Source organism: Bison bison, unplaced genomic scaffold (assembly GCF_000754665.1).
Source record: "Bison bison bison isolate TAMUID 2011002044 unplaced genomic scaffold, Bison_UMD1.0 scf7180017864163, whole genome shotgun sequence".
NCBI lineage: Eukaryota > Metazoa > Chordata > Mammalia > Artiodactyla > Bovidae > Bison > Bison bison.
Genome location: NW_011494735.1, coordinates 1,846,910 through 1,863,510, shown reverse-complemented (window position 1 = coordinate 1,863,510; position 16,601 = coordinate 1,846,910). Strand labels below are relative to the sequence as shown.

The window sequence follows — 16,601 nt, the reverse complement described above, 5'->3', positions numbered from 1 at the left end:
ACTCTTCGCATGAGGTGGCCAAAGTATTGGAGTTTCAGCTTTAGCATCAGTCCTTCCAATGAACACCCAGGACTGATTTCAACTTTCAAACTTTACTGCCAGTAAGTTCTTAAACCAAAAAGTAACTGTGCCCAAGTAAGCACACTGCAAAAGTGGTACCCGTATCTGCAACAAGGTAATGTGCACAATTCAAATCTGCCGTCTATGGAATTACATTCCGTCTTTGGGCCAGTGTCTTACATGCATCCAGATATGGCCACTCAGACACCACCCATCTCTCCCCTTCTCAGCCAAGTCAAAAGGAGAATTACGACTCCCTCCATCCTGAGACCTGTTTCACAATGGCAGCAGTCAAGGCAATACTTACACTTGGCCCACTGCAGCAGTTCTCCTGGATTTCAGTGTCACTTGGTTTGAAGAAGACATTAAGCACAGCAGGCAATGGGCTAAACTGAGGGTAGTAAGGACTATGGTAACTCAGGAATCTATGCCCTTCTACACAAACACAGACAGGTGGACTGTGTGAAGGGTCTGACCATGTGGATGCCACAACATATCAGAAAAGTTAGACTATCTTGTGACAGCCCCTGTGGGGAGCTGACCTATGGAGGGACATACGGGATGTGTGCACACGACCCAGTGCTGCCATCAAGGTAAGACGCATCTCTGCATATTCTCCAACTACACTACCCGGGAACCACAAAGCAGACACCTTAGCCAAGGCAGGAGCTGTTCTCCTAGAAGACTTAAAGACTTCCTTGGATATGGCACAGTGGCTTCACTGAAAACCGATGAGACACTGAGGCCCCAAAACCATCTGGGAGATAGCCAAGAGGTTCCACCTCTACATCAAATACACTGACAGGCAGGCATTTGACAGGGACTGCCCCACTGTAGCTTGTGGTGACAACCCTTGAGACATATTCCTCGTCACATCAGATTAGCCACTAGCCCAGTGACCAGAGGATAAGTGGACTACATCAACCCCTTGCCTTTATCAGAAGGACACAAGTGTGATTGACCTGTGCAAATACAGAGACCTGACTGATAGAAGCTGTTCCTAGTAGAAGAGCAAATCAAAAAGCCACTATTAGGGGCTTGACCAAGTTAGAAAGTATGTACCCGGTCCCCATTTATATAGATAGCAACCAAGGGACCCATATCACTGGGCATGACATAAAGGAATGGGCTGAAGCCCATGAGGTTTTATAGACCTTCCATCTGCCATATAACCCAACAGATGCAGGGTTGGTAGAAAGAACTGAAAGAGACATTGAAGAAACCTTCTCCAGATGAGTCTTTAAGAGGCTACCTTGACTATTATTAGAGGCCATCTGACTGTTAAACACCAAACCACAGCAGGCCACATGTCTGCTTCTGAGAGGCTGACTGTACCTATTCTACCAACTAGATCCTTAAATTTTCAAGTGTTAGAAGAAGGACTGAGACTTATCCAGTGGGATGCAGGTCTTATCCTAGGAGTGCCACACAACCTTCTACCTGGGAAGATTATTTTAGATTGGAGATGTAATGGTATACCCCTCAGGGGTTTGGCATTCTTTTACCTTGGGGACAAGGGCAAGGCTAGGCCTTGACATAGTAATTCCTCAATCTTTCTAAGTGAAGGCCCAGAATAACCAAGGTGATCTCCCATATAGAAATCAAATGGGAGACTGAAATAGGGCTTCTTTTATGGGCCCTACTAAAGCCCCCACATATAATATCTCCCTGCCTGGTTCTAATGTAAAGGGACAAAATGTCTGGAATTTGCTCATGGGAAAAGCGCCAAAGTCCAGGGTGATCCTGGCTCATGGAGAACAAACTACAGCGTGGTTTCTGAATGAAGATTTGTCTTTCTTGCTACCCTTAAAAGACCTTCCCCAGTGGCTCAGACAATAAAGAATCTGCATGCAATGCAGAAGACCTAGGTTCTGGGTCAGGAAGATCCCCTGGAGAAGGGAGTGACTATCTACTCCAGTATTTTTGCCTGGAGAATCCCATGAATAAAGGAGCCTAGTGGGGTTGCAAAGAGTCAGACATGGTTGAACAACTAAGGCAAGCACAACCTCTAAAACACTTATTATCCTTAGCGTTTTCCTTCTAGGATTAGTGCCACATACCTCCACTATTGCCTTCCTGCCCTGGGCCACCACCTATGCTGACATCCACAATTGCTCTGACTTACAGGTGTATAGATTGCTGCCAATGTCCACTCCTGAAGTAATGTCGGGGTCGTTGTCTTCAACCTTATGACATGGGGACAATGTGTGAGGATGGCAGGTAAACTCCTCCTATCTGGCTCTAGAGTATTCTTGGAAGAATGGTGGATAAAGATAGGCCATATAGATGGTGGGGGTGGAGTGTGTAGCTAAACCATTCTGGCTCCACATTTTCAGTTCCATCTAGGTCTGCAGTCCTTTCCACCTGACTGAGATTTAGCCTAACTCACAAACTAATGCACTCAAGCCAGACTGAGTTCCCTTGTACCCTTGCCTTCATTTAAAGTGAAAGCTGGAAGAGTGCCTTTTGCTGAGATGGTTAAGTAGGGTGGGTGCCCCCAGTTCTAGACTGTGGATATGCTTCTCACTTGGTAGTCAGATTCTGTTTTTACCTTTGGCTCCTTTAGAACCCCCTGTATCCCTTTTGGCAGCACAGAGTACAGTTGTCAATGCCGCTGGATCTTCTGTCCACCCCATCTTTCCTGCCTATATGTTACCCACAGTAAACTTCATAATAGAAACTTCATTTGCTTGCTCCTTTTTTCAGTCTCAAAATTCCTTCTCAGTTCGGAGGCTATTACTCAACATCTTCACCTCCTAACAGAGAGAAATGAACTAAACGGATATAGTTTGATGAGAGACTGGGTGATTTTTATTTTGTGCTTATATCTATTTGCAATTATATGACAAACATTATTTTAACTCATGTAGCTGCATTAGCTTATGTAACCCTCAAAACAAATATAAGAGGTAGGGACTATTGTTATCTCCACTCTACAAATGAAGAAATTGGGAAACAAAGAGGTTCATGTGGTCTAGTTCCACACCCATGCTCCTCAAGAGTAAGCAAGCTGGCTATTGTTATAAAACAGGCTAACAAATGAATAAAACTTTTTTGAGAGGAATTGTTTTTCTTCTCTGACTTGAATAAAATCAAATGAGAAATTCAGGTTTCTGACTGTTATGCCACAAACAGCATACCTAAAAAAGCACAGCTTTAGCATCCTCTCTCATGGGGCCCTGCTTTGTGAATTGCTTCTAGATGCACATTCTAGACATCACAAGGCTGTTTTGAACATTTCAAGTGCTTATATATATATTAGCATTAATATATATATATATATATGTACATATACACATACATACATACATGCAGGGTGGACCAAACTACTGACAGAACATGAGCAAAGCTTTTCTCTGCTGAGATATACCTAGGCAACTCCCACATTGTACTTATTTTCCTAGCTCAGCTCATTTGAAACACTACTTACATGCTAACATCAAACATCTTGTCTGACAAAAGAATGGTAAAGTGTGTCTAAGAAATAAACCAATATGGACTGGGGTGGAGCTGCCAATTGTGTTTGAGCACTTTGATTCTTTTTCACCAAAGATTTCATAACAGTATCAGTATCTGTTTCAAACTAGACCATTTCTCACTGGCCCAATCAGATTCTGTCTCTTCAAATCTCAATTTGCTTCCCCCAGTGGTCAATGAATCACTAAATGAGTTGGAACTGTAACACCTAAATTTGCAAAGTACATTCCACTAGTAAATGGAGAAACAAAAAACTCTTCAAAGTAAAGAAGAATAAGAATACAGAAAGGACCACATAAAAAGGAGAAGAAAGGAAAAAGTATACAAAATTTCAATCATCTTCTTATTTCACTCACAAGAGTCCCTTGGACTGCAAGGGAGATCCAACCAGTCCATTCTAAAGGAGATCAGCCCTGGGTGTTCTTTGGAAGGAATTGTGCTAAAGCTGAAACTCCAGTACTTTGGCCACCTCACGTGAAGAGCTGACTCATTGGAAAAGACTGATGTGGGAGGGATTGGGGGCAGGAGGAGAAGGGGACGACAGAGGATGAGATGGCTGGATGGCATCACCGACTCTTTGGACATGAGTCTGAGTGAACTCCGGGAGCTGGTGATGGACAGGGAGGCCTGGCGTGCTGCGATTCATGGGTCGCAAAGAGTCGGACACGACTGAGCGACTGAACTGAACTGATACTTGCAGGCGGCCAAAATTTTCATAGATTATAAAAGACCACACAACCCCACTTATAGTAAAGAGTAAAACCAGAGACAGAGCCAAACTTGATATCACCATCTCTAATAGTGACAATCTAACAAAAGCAATAATTTCCCCCTGTATATGCTGTATGTTTTATAAAAGGCCTATAAACAGTGATGTGCAAATATCTTTAACCACAGGTTTTCCCCAAAAAAGCTAAATGCATGTACATGCTGTGTGTACATAATTTATTATAAATTTTATTGATATAAAGTATGTGTAGATGAGCACACAATTTACAAATAATAATATATATATAATACTTTTCTTATAAATTCTGTGGAGCCAACTGATTCCCACAGAATGTCTTATGTGTAGACAACAACAAAACAATAACTCAAACTCTGATTTGCAGTGTTTGTCACTTATAAATATTCCCACTATGGTCAATTTCAAGCCACCAATCGTGATGTCACTGAACATGGATTGAAGTGAGATAAGCAGTAGCACACAAATGCATAATATTCTCAACCCACAGATTAAAAAAGTAGAGCAAAGATGATAGCAAAGAATCTAGATGTCTAACAAAATGTAGTTACTAAAATAGAAAGTAATAACTTTTGAGTATGCCTTAACTTTGTTTTACTGTAATCTATTTAACTTTAGGCTTATATAACTTACATTTTTACAATCATTTTGTTTAACTGCTGCTGCTGCTGCTGCTAAGTCGCTTCAGTCGTGTCCGACTCTGTGCAACCCCATAGACAGCAGCCCATCAGGCTCTGCCGTCCCTGGGATTCTCCAGGCAAGAACACTGGAGTGGGTTGCCATTTCCTTCTCCATTGAGTGAAAGTGAAAAGTGAAAGTGAAGTCGCTCAGTCGTGTCTGACTCGTGGCAACCCCGTGGACTGCAGCCTACCAGGCTCCTCCATCCATGGGATTTTCTAGGCAAGAGTACTTGGAGTGGCTTGCCATTGCCTTCTCCGTTTGTTTAACTACCAGCACATAAATTCCTATTTCAATCCCATTAAAGCAGTTGCAGCATGTCATTGAAAGGAATATTTCTAACACCCTATTGAGGAAGGTATTGTTAACTAAAAACATGTGCAACCTAAAAGTTAAGAGTTAAGTTTTATTCAGTGGGAATGTTAGAACTCGAGCCTGGGAGACAGGGAGTTGACTCTTGAATTCATAATTCTCACCTAAAAAGGCCTCCTGCATGAGACTGGTATATAAAGAGAACTGCTGACTTTCAAACTCACCTTAGAGCAGTGCTCTGAAACAGGGAAAGACCAACACCAGGACAAGAAGATGACATCATAAGTAGACAATTGAACCGAGATCCTGGACCTGACCTGTATGATTGTTCATAATGTTTTCTTCTTGTTCTCTTGGACTCTTGCGTGTAAATCTTTTTTTTTTTTTTTATCATTGGCACAATCTTATGCAAATTTTAGAAATCAATCAAATTGTTCGGTTGTGGTCAATTACCTGCGTCCATTATCTCTGGTTTACCTTGGTGGGTTTCTCCCCTCCAAAGTTCTGATTGGATGGCTCTTAGAAAGTTTATTTTAGAAGAAAGGAATTACAGTTTTCGGCTTGGGCTACTATCACTAGATGCGACTCACTTACTTGCCCAGTCAAACACACTTATTCTAACCCTGGCCATAAATATGAATTTTCCCTTAAGATTATTCTAGTTCAGTCAGAACAACATACTAAATTCCACTAAAAAAACAAAACAAAACAATGTAAACTCTAGACTTTTAGGAGGGACACTTCCTCAGTTATGGGATGGCTTTATCTGCTAACACCAGGCTATGGTCACCTAAGCCTAAAGGCTCCCCCTATGCTTAGAACAATTAAACCATACCAAAGAAAATCAACTTAATAAAACTAGAAAATTAGGCTGGGTATTTTATGAAAACTGCCAGTGTACTATGTCCTTCAAGACAGTGATTGATATGGAATAGATTGGCTTAGAAGACTAGAAATAAGCTGGCTGGCAACTAATGGGACTCAATGGCTTTGTGCATCCAATTTATGACCCTGGCTTCTGCCAAGAGGGCTAGGAAGGTATACTTTAGGATGCCCTTAGGCTCAAGGCCATTTATGTACAACTTAGATGTAACTCCAGTAAATTTACCACCAATATGAGCCTGAAGAACCAAGAGATCTGTATTTCACTGGTATGATCATTTAGCAGCTACTTTTGCACCTTCTTTACAATGTGAGAAAACATTATTTCTCACATTGAAGCCTTAAGAGAATTCACTCAAAAGGCCTTAAATGATAGCAGCCAGGCTATTAGCCTACTAAATTCTGAGTCTCTATGTGGAGAAAAGCCGTATTACAAAATCGTATGGCCCTTGATATCCTTAGCACATCTCAAGGAGGCAACAGTGCTATAATTCAACTAAATGTTATGTTTTCATACCAGATGAATCCTCTAATATAACACATTTAGTGACTCACAGGAAAAATTATATTGCTGCCTTAGATGATCCACTTTCTAGCCTTGGTGATCTTTTAGGAAGACAGTTTGGTGTCGGAAGCTCATGGTTTGAACCCCTGCTTGTAACTTTAACAAGTTATTAGCTATATTGCTTGTAATCTGTTTATTTCATAAGATTGTTGTCTCTTGTATTAGATGATGTATAACCAGGCCCCAGCCAAATTAATGACAGTTAAACAGCTTGAAGAAACAGATCACTTTTATAATGTAGAATAACTGTAATATTCTACATTACAATTATTGTGTGATTACACTACAATTGTGTGATTCTAGGTATAGGAAGAAACAACAAGGGAAATATCTCCTGGATCCTATTAAGTTAGAAGATAGAGGATTCAGAGAATCTTTTTATTATCCATCAATGGGACTAATCCAGAAATTAACACCTGGAATGACTTACCAACAAAAAATTTCCACCTGACCTAAGATCAGTCTCCCAACACCATGGGACAAAAGAAACAATGGTTATGAAATATCTCCCAATATGGTCGAATTTCCAACCATGGGGAGAGACTATGAAATGAAATGTTTTCTTCTCTATGCTCTACCAGTAAAAAAGTTTTTTCCAAATGCAAATTTCTGAGCTCAGGTGAAAGAAAGTCAGTTATTTGAAAGCCATCAGCTACTTCCTCCCCAGTGAGCACACAGGAGCTAGGGGGAAGTGAGAGGCAGGTGACCATCTGCCACATTCACCATCTTTTACAGTATACAAGGAACTAGTATGTGAATAATAAAGAAAGCAGGATTGGCCCCAGAGAGCTAGATGCATATGAATGAAATGATTTCACAAGCCCGATGCTTGCAGCTTCCCATATATAGACGATCACTAAATCTCTTTATTTAGAAGATCTCTAAATCTCTGGCATTAGGTACTTCCCTGGTGGCTCAGGGAAAAGCATCTGCCTACAATGTGGGAGACCTGGGTTTGATCCCTGTGTTGGGAAGATCCCTTGGAGAAGGAAATGGCAGCCCACTCCAGTATTGTTGCCTGGAAAATCCCATGAACAGAGGAGCCTGGCAGGCTGCAGTCCATGGGGTCGCAAAGAGACACTACTGAGCAACTTCACTTTCACTTTCACTACATCTCTTCCTATACATAAAAGATCACTTTATCTCATTAGATCACGAAATCTCTTTAGATTTAACCTCTAAATCTCTTGAAAGATTTAACTTTCTCTTAATTAACAGTAATCTTTTAATATTCAGATTACCTGCCCCTCCTGTATATACCTTGGCTCCTCCCCTGCTTCCTCTGAGTCAGTGTCTCTCAGGGTCACCTGAGATACTGTCTCCCAGGCTTGAGTCCTAGCATTCTCACCAAATAAAACCTAACTCTCAACTTTTAGGTTGCATGTGTGTCTTTTTTAATCGACAGTATTGTTCATCCAAACCAAGTAACTATAGTCATAGAGACATAAACTCATCAAACTAGTAAATTAACACTGTTGGTGTAGAGAGAAATAGTAAAAGAAAAAAAAAAAACAAAAAAAAACAGTCTGACAAAAAACTTCCAAAGACAATCCATAAGCTTTATGTAATATGAGGTGTCTGACAAAGAAGACATACAGATGATCAACAAATAGATGAAAATATGCTCAACATCACATATTAGAGAAATGCAAATCAAAATTACAATGAGGTATCACCTCTTACCAGTCAGAATGGCCATCATCAAAAAATCTACAAACAATAAATGCTAGAGAGGATGAAGAAAAGGGAATCCTTCTGCACTACTGGTAGGAAGGTAAACTGATACAACACTATGGAGTACAATAAGGATTTCTTAAAATACTAGGAATAAAACTACCATATGACCCAGCAATCTGACTCCTGAGCATATACCCAGAGAAAACCATAATTCAAAAAGATACATGTACCCCAATGTTCATAGCAGCACTATTTACAATAGCCAGGACATGGAAGCAACCTATATATCCATCAACAGATGAATGGATAAAAGAGTTGTGGTACACAATAGAATATCATGCAGCCAGCAGAGGAACAAATTTGAGTCAGTGGTAGTGAGGTGGCTGAACCTACAGCCTGTTGTACAGAGTGAAGTAAATCAGAAAGAGAAACACAAATATACATTAACACATATATGTGGAATCTAGAAAAATGGTGCTGATGAACCTATTGCACGGCAGGTGTAAAGAACAGACTTGTGGACACAGTGGGGAAAGGAAAGAGTGGGACGAACTGAGAGAATAGCACTGACAAATATACTACCGTGTGTAGAATAGATGTTAGAGGGAAGCAGCCGTATAATATAGGGGACTAAGTTCCATGCTCTCTGGTGATTCAAGTTGTTGTATAACAGAAACCAACATAACATTGTAAAGCAATTATCCTCCAATTAAAACATATGTATATATGAGGTGTCTGAGAAGAATGCAGTGCCAAGAGAGCCTGACATCTTGTCAGCTTGCTGGGGCGTGTGGTACAAGTTGAGAATGAATCACTAATGACACTATACAAAGCAAACAGAAACTTCTGACTACTAGGTTGAGTGTTGATTTATTCACAGATTTGTTCATTCCACCAATATTTTTTTTTAGTTTAATGTGTGTAGCCAGCACATGGTAAACATGCTAAAGGTACAGATTCCTGGGCCGTAGTTCCAGGCATTTTCATTCAGTAGATCTAGTTTGGAATCTGAGTCTATATTTTAACAAGCAAACCTCTATCCCATGCCAGATGATTCATTCAGAGAATTACAGAATCTAGCATTTATTGACTACTTATTCTGTGCCAAGTTCAGAATGCACAGACAGGAAAGAGACAAAACTTGTCCCCAAGAAGACTACATAGACCAGTAATTATAACCATGATATTGGTACATATTAGTTGCTTTGAATACTTAGTTGCTCAATCACGTCCGACTCTTTGCAACCCACGGATTGTAGCCTGCCAGGCTCCTCTGCCCATGAGATTTCCCAGGCAAGAATACTGGAGCAGGCTGCCATTTCCAGCTGCACTGAGAATATAGCAAATTACAGCTTGGGAGAGGATCGTGATAGAAAATTATGTTATATCTGAGTCTGGAAGAAGGAGACAATGCTAATCAAGAAAGGAAGAGAGTGGAGGAAGGGACATTCAGGTCAGAGAAAACCATGTGCACAGCCACACACGCAAAGACAGTTTGGTTCAACAGGATAACAGAACATGCTTTGGGACTGTACCTCTTAGTACTGTTCTGTAGTCAACTTTTATCTGGCACCAACTTTTGCATATACTAAGCACATAGATGTCAGGCTATTGTGAAATGGAATATTTCCTGCTGTATCAACTAATAAGGATATCACAGCAATCTGTGATTCTGGCCCTCCAAATGTGAATTTCTGAGCCCAGAGGGCACCCAAGAAAAACAATCCGGCGGCCATCAGCCAGTTCCCCTGGTGAGCACCTTGTCCCAGATAGCTGGGATGCATATGAAAGGAATAATTTCAGTAAGCGCAGACTCTTGCATCTGCCCATACATAGAAAAGTGCTAAATTCCTTAACTTGGGATATCTGGTTTTCCCTAATTAACAATAATCTTTTGATGTTCAGACTACCTTCCTCTTGTTGCAAACTTCCATATAACCTGACTCCTCCCTGTGCCTCCTAGGAGCAGTTTTCTTAGAGTCACTTAAGCTGTCTCCTGGGCTTGAAGTCCTAAAAATTCCTACCAAATAAAACATAACTCTCAACTTGTAGGTTGTGACTATTTTTTAAGTCGACACTATGTTCAGTCATAGAGCTTATGTGAGGAGTAGTGGGAGATTAGGCAAGACAGCTAAAGCCAGGTCTGCTGTTGCTGCTAAGTCGCTTCAGGCATGTCCTACTCTGTGTGACCCCGTAGACGGCAGCCCACCAGGCTCTTCCGTCCCTGGGATTCTCCAGACAAGAATACTGGAGTGGGTTGCCATTTCCTTCTCCAATGCATTAAAGTGAGAAGTGAAAGTGAAGTCGCTGAGTGACATCCGACTCTTAGCAACCCCACGGACTGTAGCCTACCAGGCTCCTTTGTCCATGGGATTTTCCAGGCAAGAGTACTGGAGTGGGGTGCCATTGTCTTCTCCTAAAGCCACGTCAGGAAGTGCTTTTTAGAACTCCTAGTACAAAATAGAATTCCTAGTACAAAATAGAATTCCTAGTGAAAAAGTTGGCCTAAAGCTCAACATTCAGAAAACAAAGATCATGGCATCCTGTCCCATCACTTCATGGCAAATAGATGGGGAAACAGTGGAAACAGTGTCAGACTTTATTTTTGGGGGCTCCAAAATCACTACAGATGGTGACTGCAGCCATGAAATTAAAAGACGCTTACTCCTTGGAAGGAAAGTTATGACCAACCTAGATAGCATATTCAAAAGCAGAGACATTACTTTGCCAACAAAGTTCCGGCTAGTCAAGGCTATGGTTTTCCTGTGGTCATATATGGATGTGAGAGTTGGACTGTGAAGAAGGCTGAGCACCGAAGAATTGATGCTTTTGAACTGTGGTGTTGGAGAAGACTCTTGTGAGTCCCTTGGACTGCAAGGAGATCCAACCAGTCCATTCTGAAGGAGATCAGCCCTGGGATTTCTTTGGAGGGAATGATGCTGAAGCTGAAACTCCAGTATTTTGGCCACCTCATGCGAAGAGTTGACTCATTAGAAAAGACTCTGATGCTGGGAGGGATTGGGGGCAGGAGGAGAAGGGGACGACAGAGGATGAGATGGCTGGATGGCATCACTGACTTGATGGACGTGAGTCTGAGTGAACTCTGGGAGTTAGGGACAGACAGGGAGGCCTGGCGTGCTGCGATTCATGGGGTCGCGAAGAGTCGGACACGACTGAGTGACTGAACTGAACTGAACTGAGTACAAAATAGGCACTCATTACTTTCCACTTTGTATTCTTCCTTCCACACTAGATTTTAAAATTAATTTTATTACCATTATAGGATTATTGCTTCAATAAGATTCATTTGTGATATCTAATCTACAAAGTCTAGAAATATAGACTGCTATCCCTGCTTTTATACTTGGTAAGCCAGTTTCTCACTGGCTTATCAAAATGACATGACAATAACAAAATCATCAAAACAATGTGTAAGAAACAGTGCAACAAACCAAGGTCTCAGGGAAAATAGTTAATTACTGTGTATTACTTTTCCCATTGTTTTTACCTTTATTTTATATTAATCTGTTTTCAGAATAAAACAGGAATGTTGTTTTATGTTTCTAAGGTTGTGTCATTTCATCTATAGACATTTTAATTAGGTAACCCAATAACTTAAAAATCTTTAAATTTACAAATTAACATAAAATTTAAAAATGAATGCAAGAAGAGCTGAATAATGAGTAGAAGTTAAGTTAAAGAGTTGGAGCTTTATCTCTGCATAAATATAGCTAGAAAATATTTGTCACTTTAACACACCAACTTTGTAGCTACTACAGAAACTCCACTGCTCTTTTTCTCATAAAACCATGTCATCTGTCTTGTCTCCCCTCATGCCCCATTTGCTCTTTGTAGCACATTCCAAGTACTCTGTTTCACAATGATATGTTCCATTCCTCTTCATGAACCTCATTTTTGGATTTAGTCCTATGTAATTATGTGTTATATAATATTTATCTCCCAAGAAGATTTCACTTTTTTAGAGAACTTCTCATGCATTTCTCATGGAACATGGCATAGTGCTAAGCATTAAAGACACTCAAACACTTCCTTAAGTGAATAGACTAAATGATTTCCACAAATTATATTTTACTTCAAGCTTCAATTGTTGATTTTCTCACCTCACTCAAAATGAAGATGCAAACATCATAAAGCTTTTAAAAAATCTTAGGCTGGGCACAATGAAAGGAGGTTATCAAAAAGGTCATCAGCAAATCATCAGAAGTCTTCAATATAAAAAAGCAAGGTGATTCCTTGCTCTGCTTGCCCATGGTAAGGCTAAGGGACCTACAACTGTGCCTTGCTGCTAGATAAAATCCCCACAGGCAATCTAGGAAATATGCTCTTTATATATATATCAAAGAAGAAAGAGAAAGAAAGAACAGATATCCTGAGGCTGCCTCTATCTGTGTCTTCTTTAACCAATTTATTGAAGTTCAAAAGAGAAGGACTATTTACAGAATTCCATAGCTGAACCATATGCAATATACTGATTCAATAAATACTATTTCCAATATCATAATAATAGCTAATATTTTTAACCCTTTCTTTCATGTCTACATTGTTAGTGTTTTTCAGATATCATCTTATTAAACTCTGATAACACCCTATATAAGATAAATGCCCATATTATCTTCATTTTAGACATCAGAATATATATAAAGCCAGAATGTGTAACCAGATCTCTTATGCCAAAGCCCCAGGGACACCATCATCTATCATCACAAGATTCAATTATCAATAATATAAGTACTACAAGTATTTGGGTTCTCTTCCAAAACTTTTTTATTTGAACATGAAAAATTAAAAACAATACATGAAATCAATGGTATCAAAAAAAGGGGGTGAAACAAGGGGATCTTCAGGTTCTGAGGTAGCAAGCTGAAAGAAACTGGATTAAAGCCAGTTGACCAGGATTGCCAGCACCACAGCAAACAAGCATCAGAGGCGGGAGAGAGAGTGGTTAAATATGGACCTTATTGGCAGGAAGACTAAAGTATCATTTCCCCACAACCCCTAAAAAGTTTATAGGCAACTCAGACTTAACTGACATTTGTATTCATTCCTCATACAGGCCACATGCCATTCAGATGTATAGGATTTCAGCAGAAAATAAGAACTCTAGAAAATGCTGTTATTGTAGGACTTCAGGCTATGCATTCATTACCTGTTAAATACTGATAACCTCCCCCTAGCATCCAAAGCCAGCTTCAGAAAAGAGAAAAAGATCTAGAAATTAATGTCTAAGAAGAATTTTCCATACAGTTTCACTTGTTCAACTGACAGAAATCTCAGGCAGCATTTAGCTATCACTATCAGCATTAGTGTTTAATGGTCTGAAGTCAGCCTTAAGAAATCATTCTTCTGGCTTTCAGGTTTACTCTTGTGACAATGCAAAATTAAATATCACTAGATTGATAGTATTTTAAGCCTAGGTGCTTATTTATATCGATACTTAACCATGTTTATTAGATTTCTTCAAGATTTCTTCCTTTTTTTTTTTTTTCTTAAAAAAAAAGGAAGGAAAGGATTTGAGGGCTTTAAAAACAAGTGGAAAGTGTTCAGGTTAAGAGTTTTCCACGAGAAAGATCAAAGTCTGCAAACATGGGAGTGGGCTCCATTCAGTGTTGTCATCTTAAAATCATCTGCGATATAGCAATTACGCTACTTTATTTACAAGGAAACTGACCCAAAGAACGTCAGCCAAAGGAGTTTGAAATGTACAGCAGAGTGTAGGTTTTTACAGGCACTCAAATGTATCCACTTGCAGGCACAAAGTCGTGACTTCCCACAGTTTAGGTAAGGCTGCGGTGGAAATCTCTACGTAGTAGGTCAAAGGCAAAAAGGCTCCCCCGGGGGAGGTGAGGGCGAGGAGGCGGGGAAGCAAGCTGGATGGCTCCAGGAAGTGGGTGGGAAGGAAGCTGCCAGGTTTGGAGCCAACTGTGCCAACCTCAGGTTTGCATAGCCTAGCAGAGGGAATCCTGGGCCACTGCGCGCATTGGCCACAAGCGCTTTTGGCAATGCTGTGCCCTTCGATTCCTGTCATCACCCAACCCCACGGCTCGAGTTTGGGACGTGAAAAAGGGCTCGTAAAGTGGGCGGCGGCCGGGGGTTCCCGCCGCTGAGTCACAGCCCAGCCAACTTTTACAGCATTTCCCAGAAAGAAAGTCTCAGTCCCATATCCCACTATTCGCTCCTAGTTCTGGCTCTTCGCTCTGCGACTCAACCCGGCGGTGACTCGAGACCCACGACTGAGCTATTTCCCACTCATGGCGCAACTTCTCACCCTCGCGGAGCCTCGGCGTACCCTGCGCGCTTCCAAACGCTACCGACCCAGTAGATGTGGGGGCAAAGGACGGAGGGGAAGGGCTGCGTCCTCACCTGCAAGACACGGACACCTCCACTCGCGTGGCCGGGATGGCCGTGCTCAGCTGGTTTAAATCCCCGAGGCCCGCGGAGCTGGTGTAGCGGCTGTCCATCTTGAGAGGCGCCGTAGAATTGTCTGGCACCCACATCCAGAGCTCTGGCCGACTGAGGGCTCCCAGCCCAGCTCTAGACAAACAGGGTTGGGGATTGAGGGTGGAGGCAGAGGAAGGAGGCGGAGGCAGTTCGCGGAAAGGGGTAGGCAGAGAAGAGGCGGATCTCAGGGTAAAGCCGCGAGGGAACAGGCCCGCAGAAGCTGAAGCTGCTGAGGAAGTGGCGCACGGGGCTTTCGGCTTCCCTGCCCCCTCAGCCCGAGCTGAGGACACTCCGCGATCCTTTACTCGCTCTAGGCTTCAGGCTCGGCGGAGCCACTGGGCAGCCTAGCGGGGTTGGGGGCATCAGACACAGACCCCAACCGTCTAGTAGAACAACCCCTGGCCGGCTTGGCAAGCGGTTTGTGTTTTATCTCCGCCTCTTTACACCCACGCCTGTTCCTAAATCCCGCGTCATAAACCCACCCCTTCCCATTTACCGGTGATCCTCATCTCGCCCTCGGAGTCCACGGAGGTCCTCCCCTACACTGTGCCCTACAGCAGATGAGCCGAATCCTCGCTTCTGGACTGCCCACTCTCGGCCACTTAAGGGTTGAGGACAATGAGACAGGCTTCGAGACGATCTCCAACCTTCTCCAAGCAGTGGTAAAGTAACAGATCAATATATGGAACAAGCCGAGAGCAGGGGAAACCTAAGGTGGAGCGAGGGACGGGGAGGGGGGACTATTTGGGATTTAAGGGAGCAATCTGATTTCCCTCTTCCCTCAGTTCTTCGAAATAAGGGCGGGGGGTGCTAATGTCTATAATCCTTTTACCGTCTGGACTCTCCTGCGCCCCCTCGCTTCCAAATGGGTGGAAGTTACGCCCTAAAACCTGACAGTCACGACAAAATAGGACTCTCAACCGGTAAGACCTGAATGAAGCTGGACAGATAAAAACAGAACTAAGCTGGAGTGAGCGCCACCTTTGGGGAACTGTTTTCTGGGAAGGCCAGACTTGTACCAGTATGCAGAAGCTGCAAAAGGAGGTACCCGCCGCCCAGCTCCCTTGCCGCGATCTTTATTATAGGCATGTTCCCTCCTGCCTTGCCCGAGCGCCTGCTTGTCCCTGGACGGTTGCCACCAGGGGGAGACAGAGATCAGCACTCGGAGTATTGCAAAAGCAGGAGAGGGGCGGGGACTGGAGGAGGGACAATGAGTGTGGACATATCCATCTTCCTTTATAACACCAATAACTGAGTTACCAGCTGGCAAGACTGACTCAGGGGGCAAACCGTTTTCGTCGTTGAGGACCTGCCCTACGTTGTAATATTTTAATACAACTGGGAGCCACCTGACTAGAGAATCTATAGAGTTGCAGATGAGGATGTGTGGGTGCAGTCTTGAGGCTTTATGCTCCCAAGAATCCTTCCCACCTTCCATTCTTGGTTTCCTTTCCTTTCACTCCCCACCCCCACCCAGCACTTGTCACCCTTTAGTTAGTTAAAAGTTCTCTGTTCTTCTTTCCCTTTCCCTGTTTGGACATGCGCTAAAACTCTAGACATTTCCACTGTGCTACCAAAATTAGTTTTGGGAAAGAGATTTAAGTATATTTTTTTAAGCTAACCATACTTTTATAGAAGCCTATTGAAGAAATAAATGTAAGACCTGTTCTGTGTTTAGTAATCATGAAAACATGTTCTTGTAAAATTCTTAAAGCATCTTTTAAAGACATTTTAAGTATTTCAAGA

At 42.1% G+C, this 16,601-nt stretch overlaps 1 protein-coding gene across 1 annotated transcript in view; it reads right to left on the bottom strand.

Annotated features, from left to right (window-relative positions):
* CPNE8 (copine VIII) overlaps window positions 1-15,343 on the bottom strand; it is a 274,643-nt gene extending 259,300 nt beyond the window's left edge. Inside the window, exon 1 of the mRNA XM_010841510.1 lies at window positions 14,778-15,343. Coding sequence (XP_010839812.1) covers window positions 14,778-14,911 — 134 coding nt within the window. The 5' untranslated portion in view covers window positions 14,912-15,343. The remainder of the gene's footprint in view (window positions 1-14,777) is intronic.
* Between the last annotated feature and the right edge of the window lie 1,258 nt (window positions 15,344-16,601).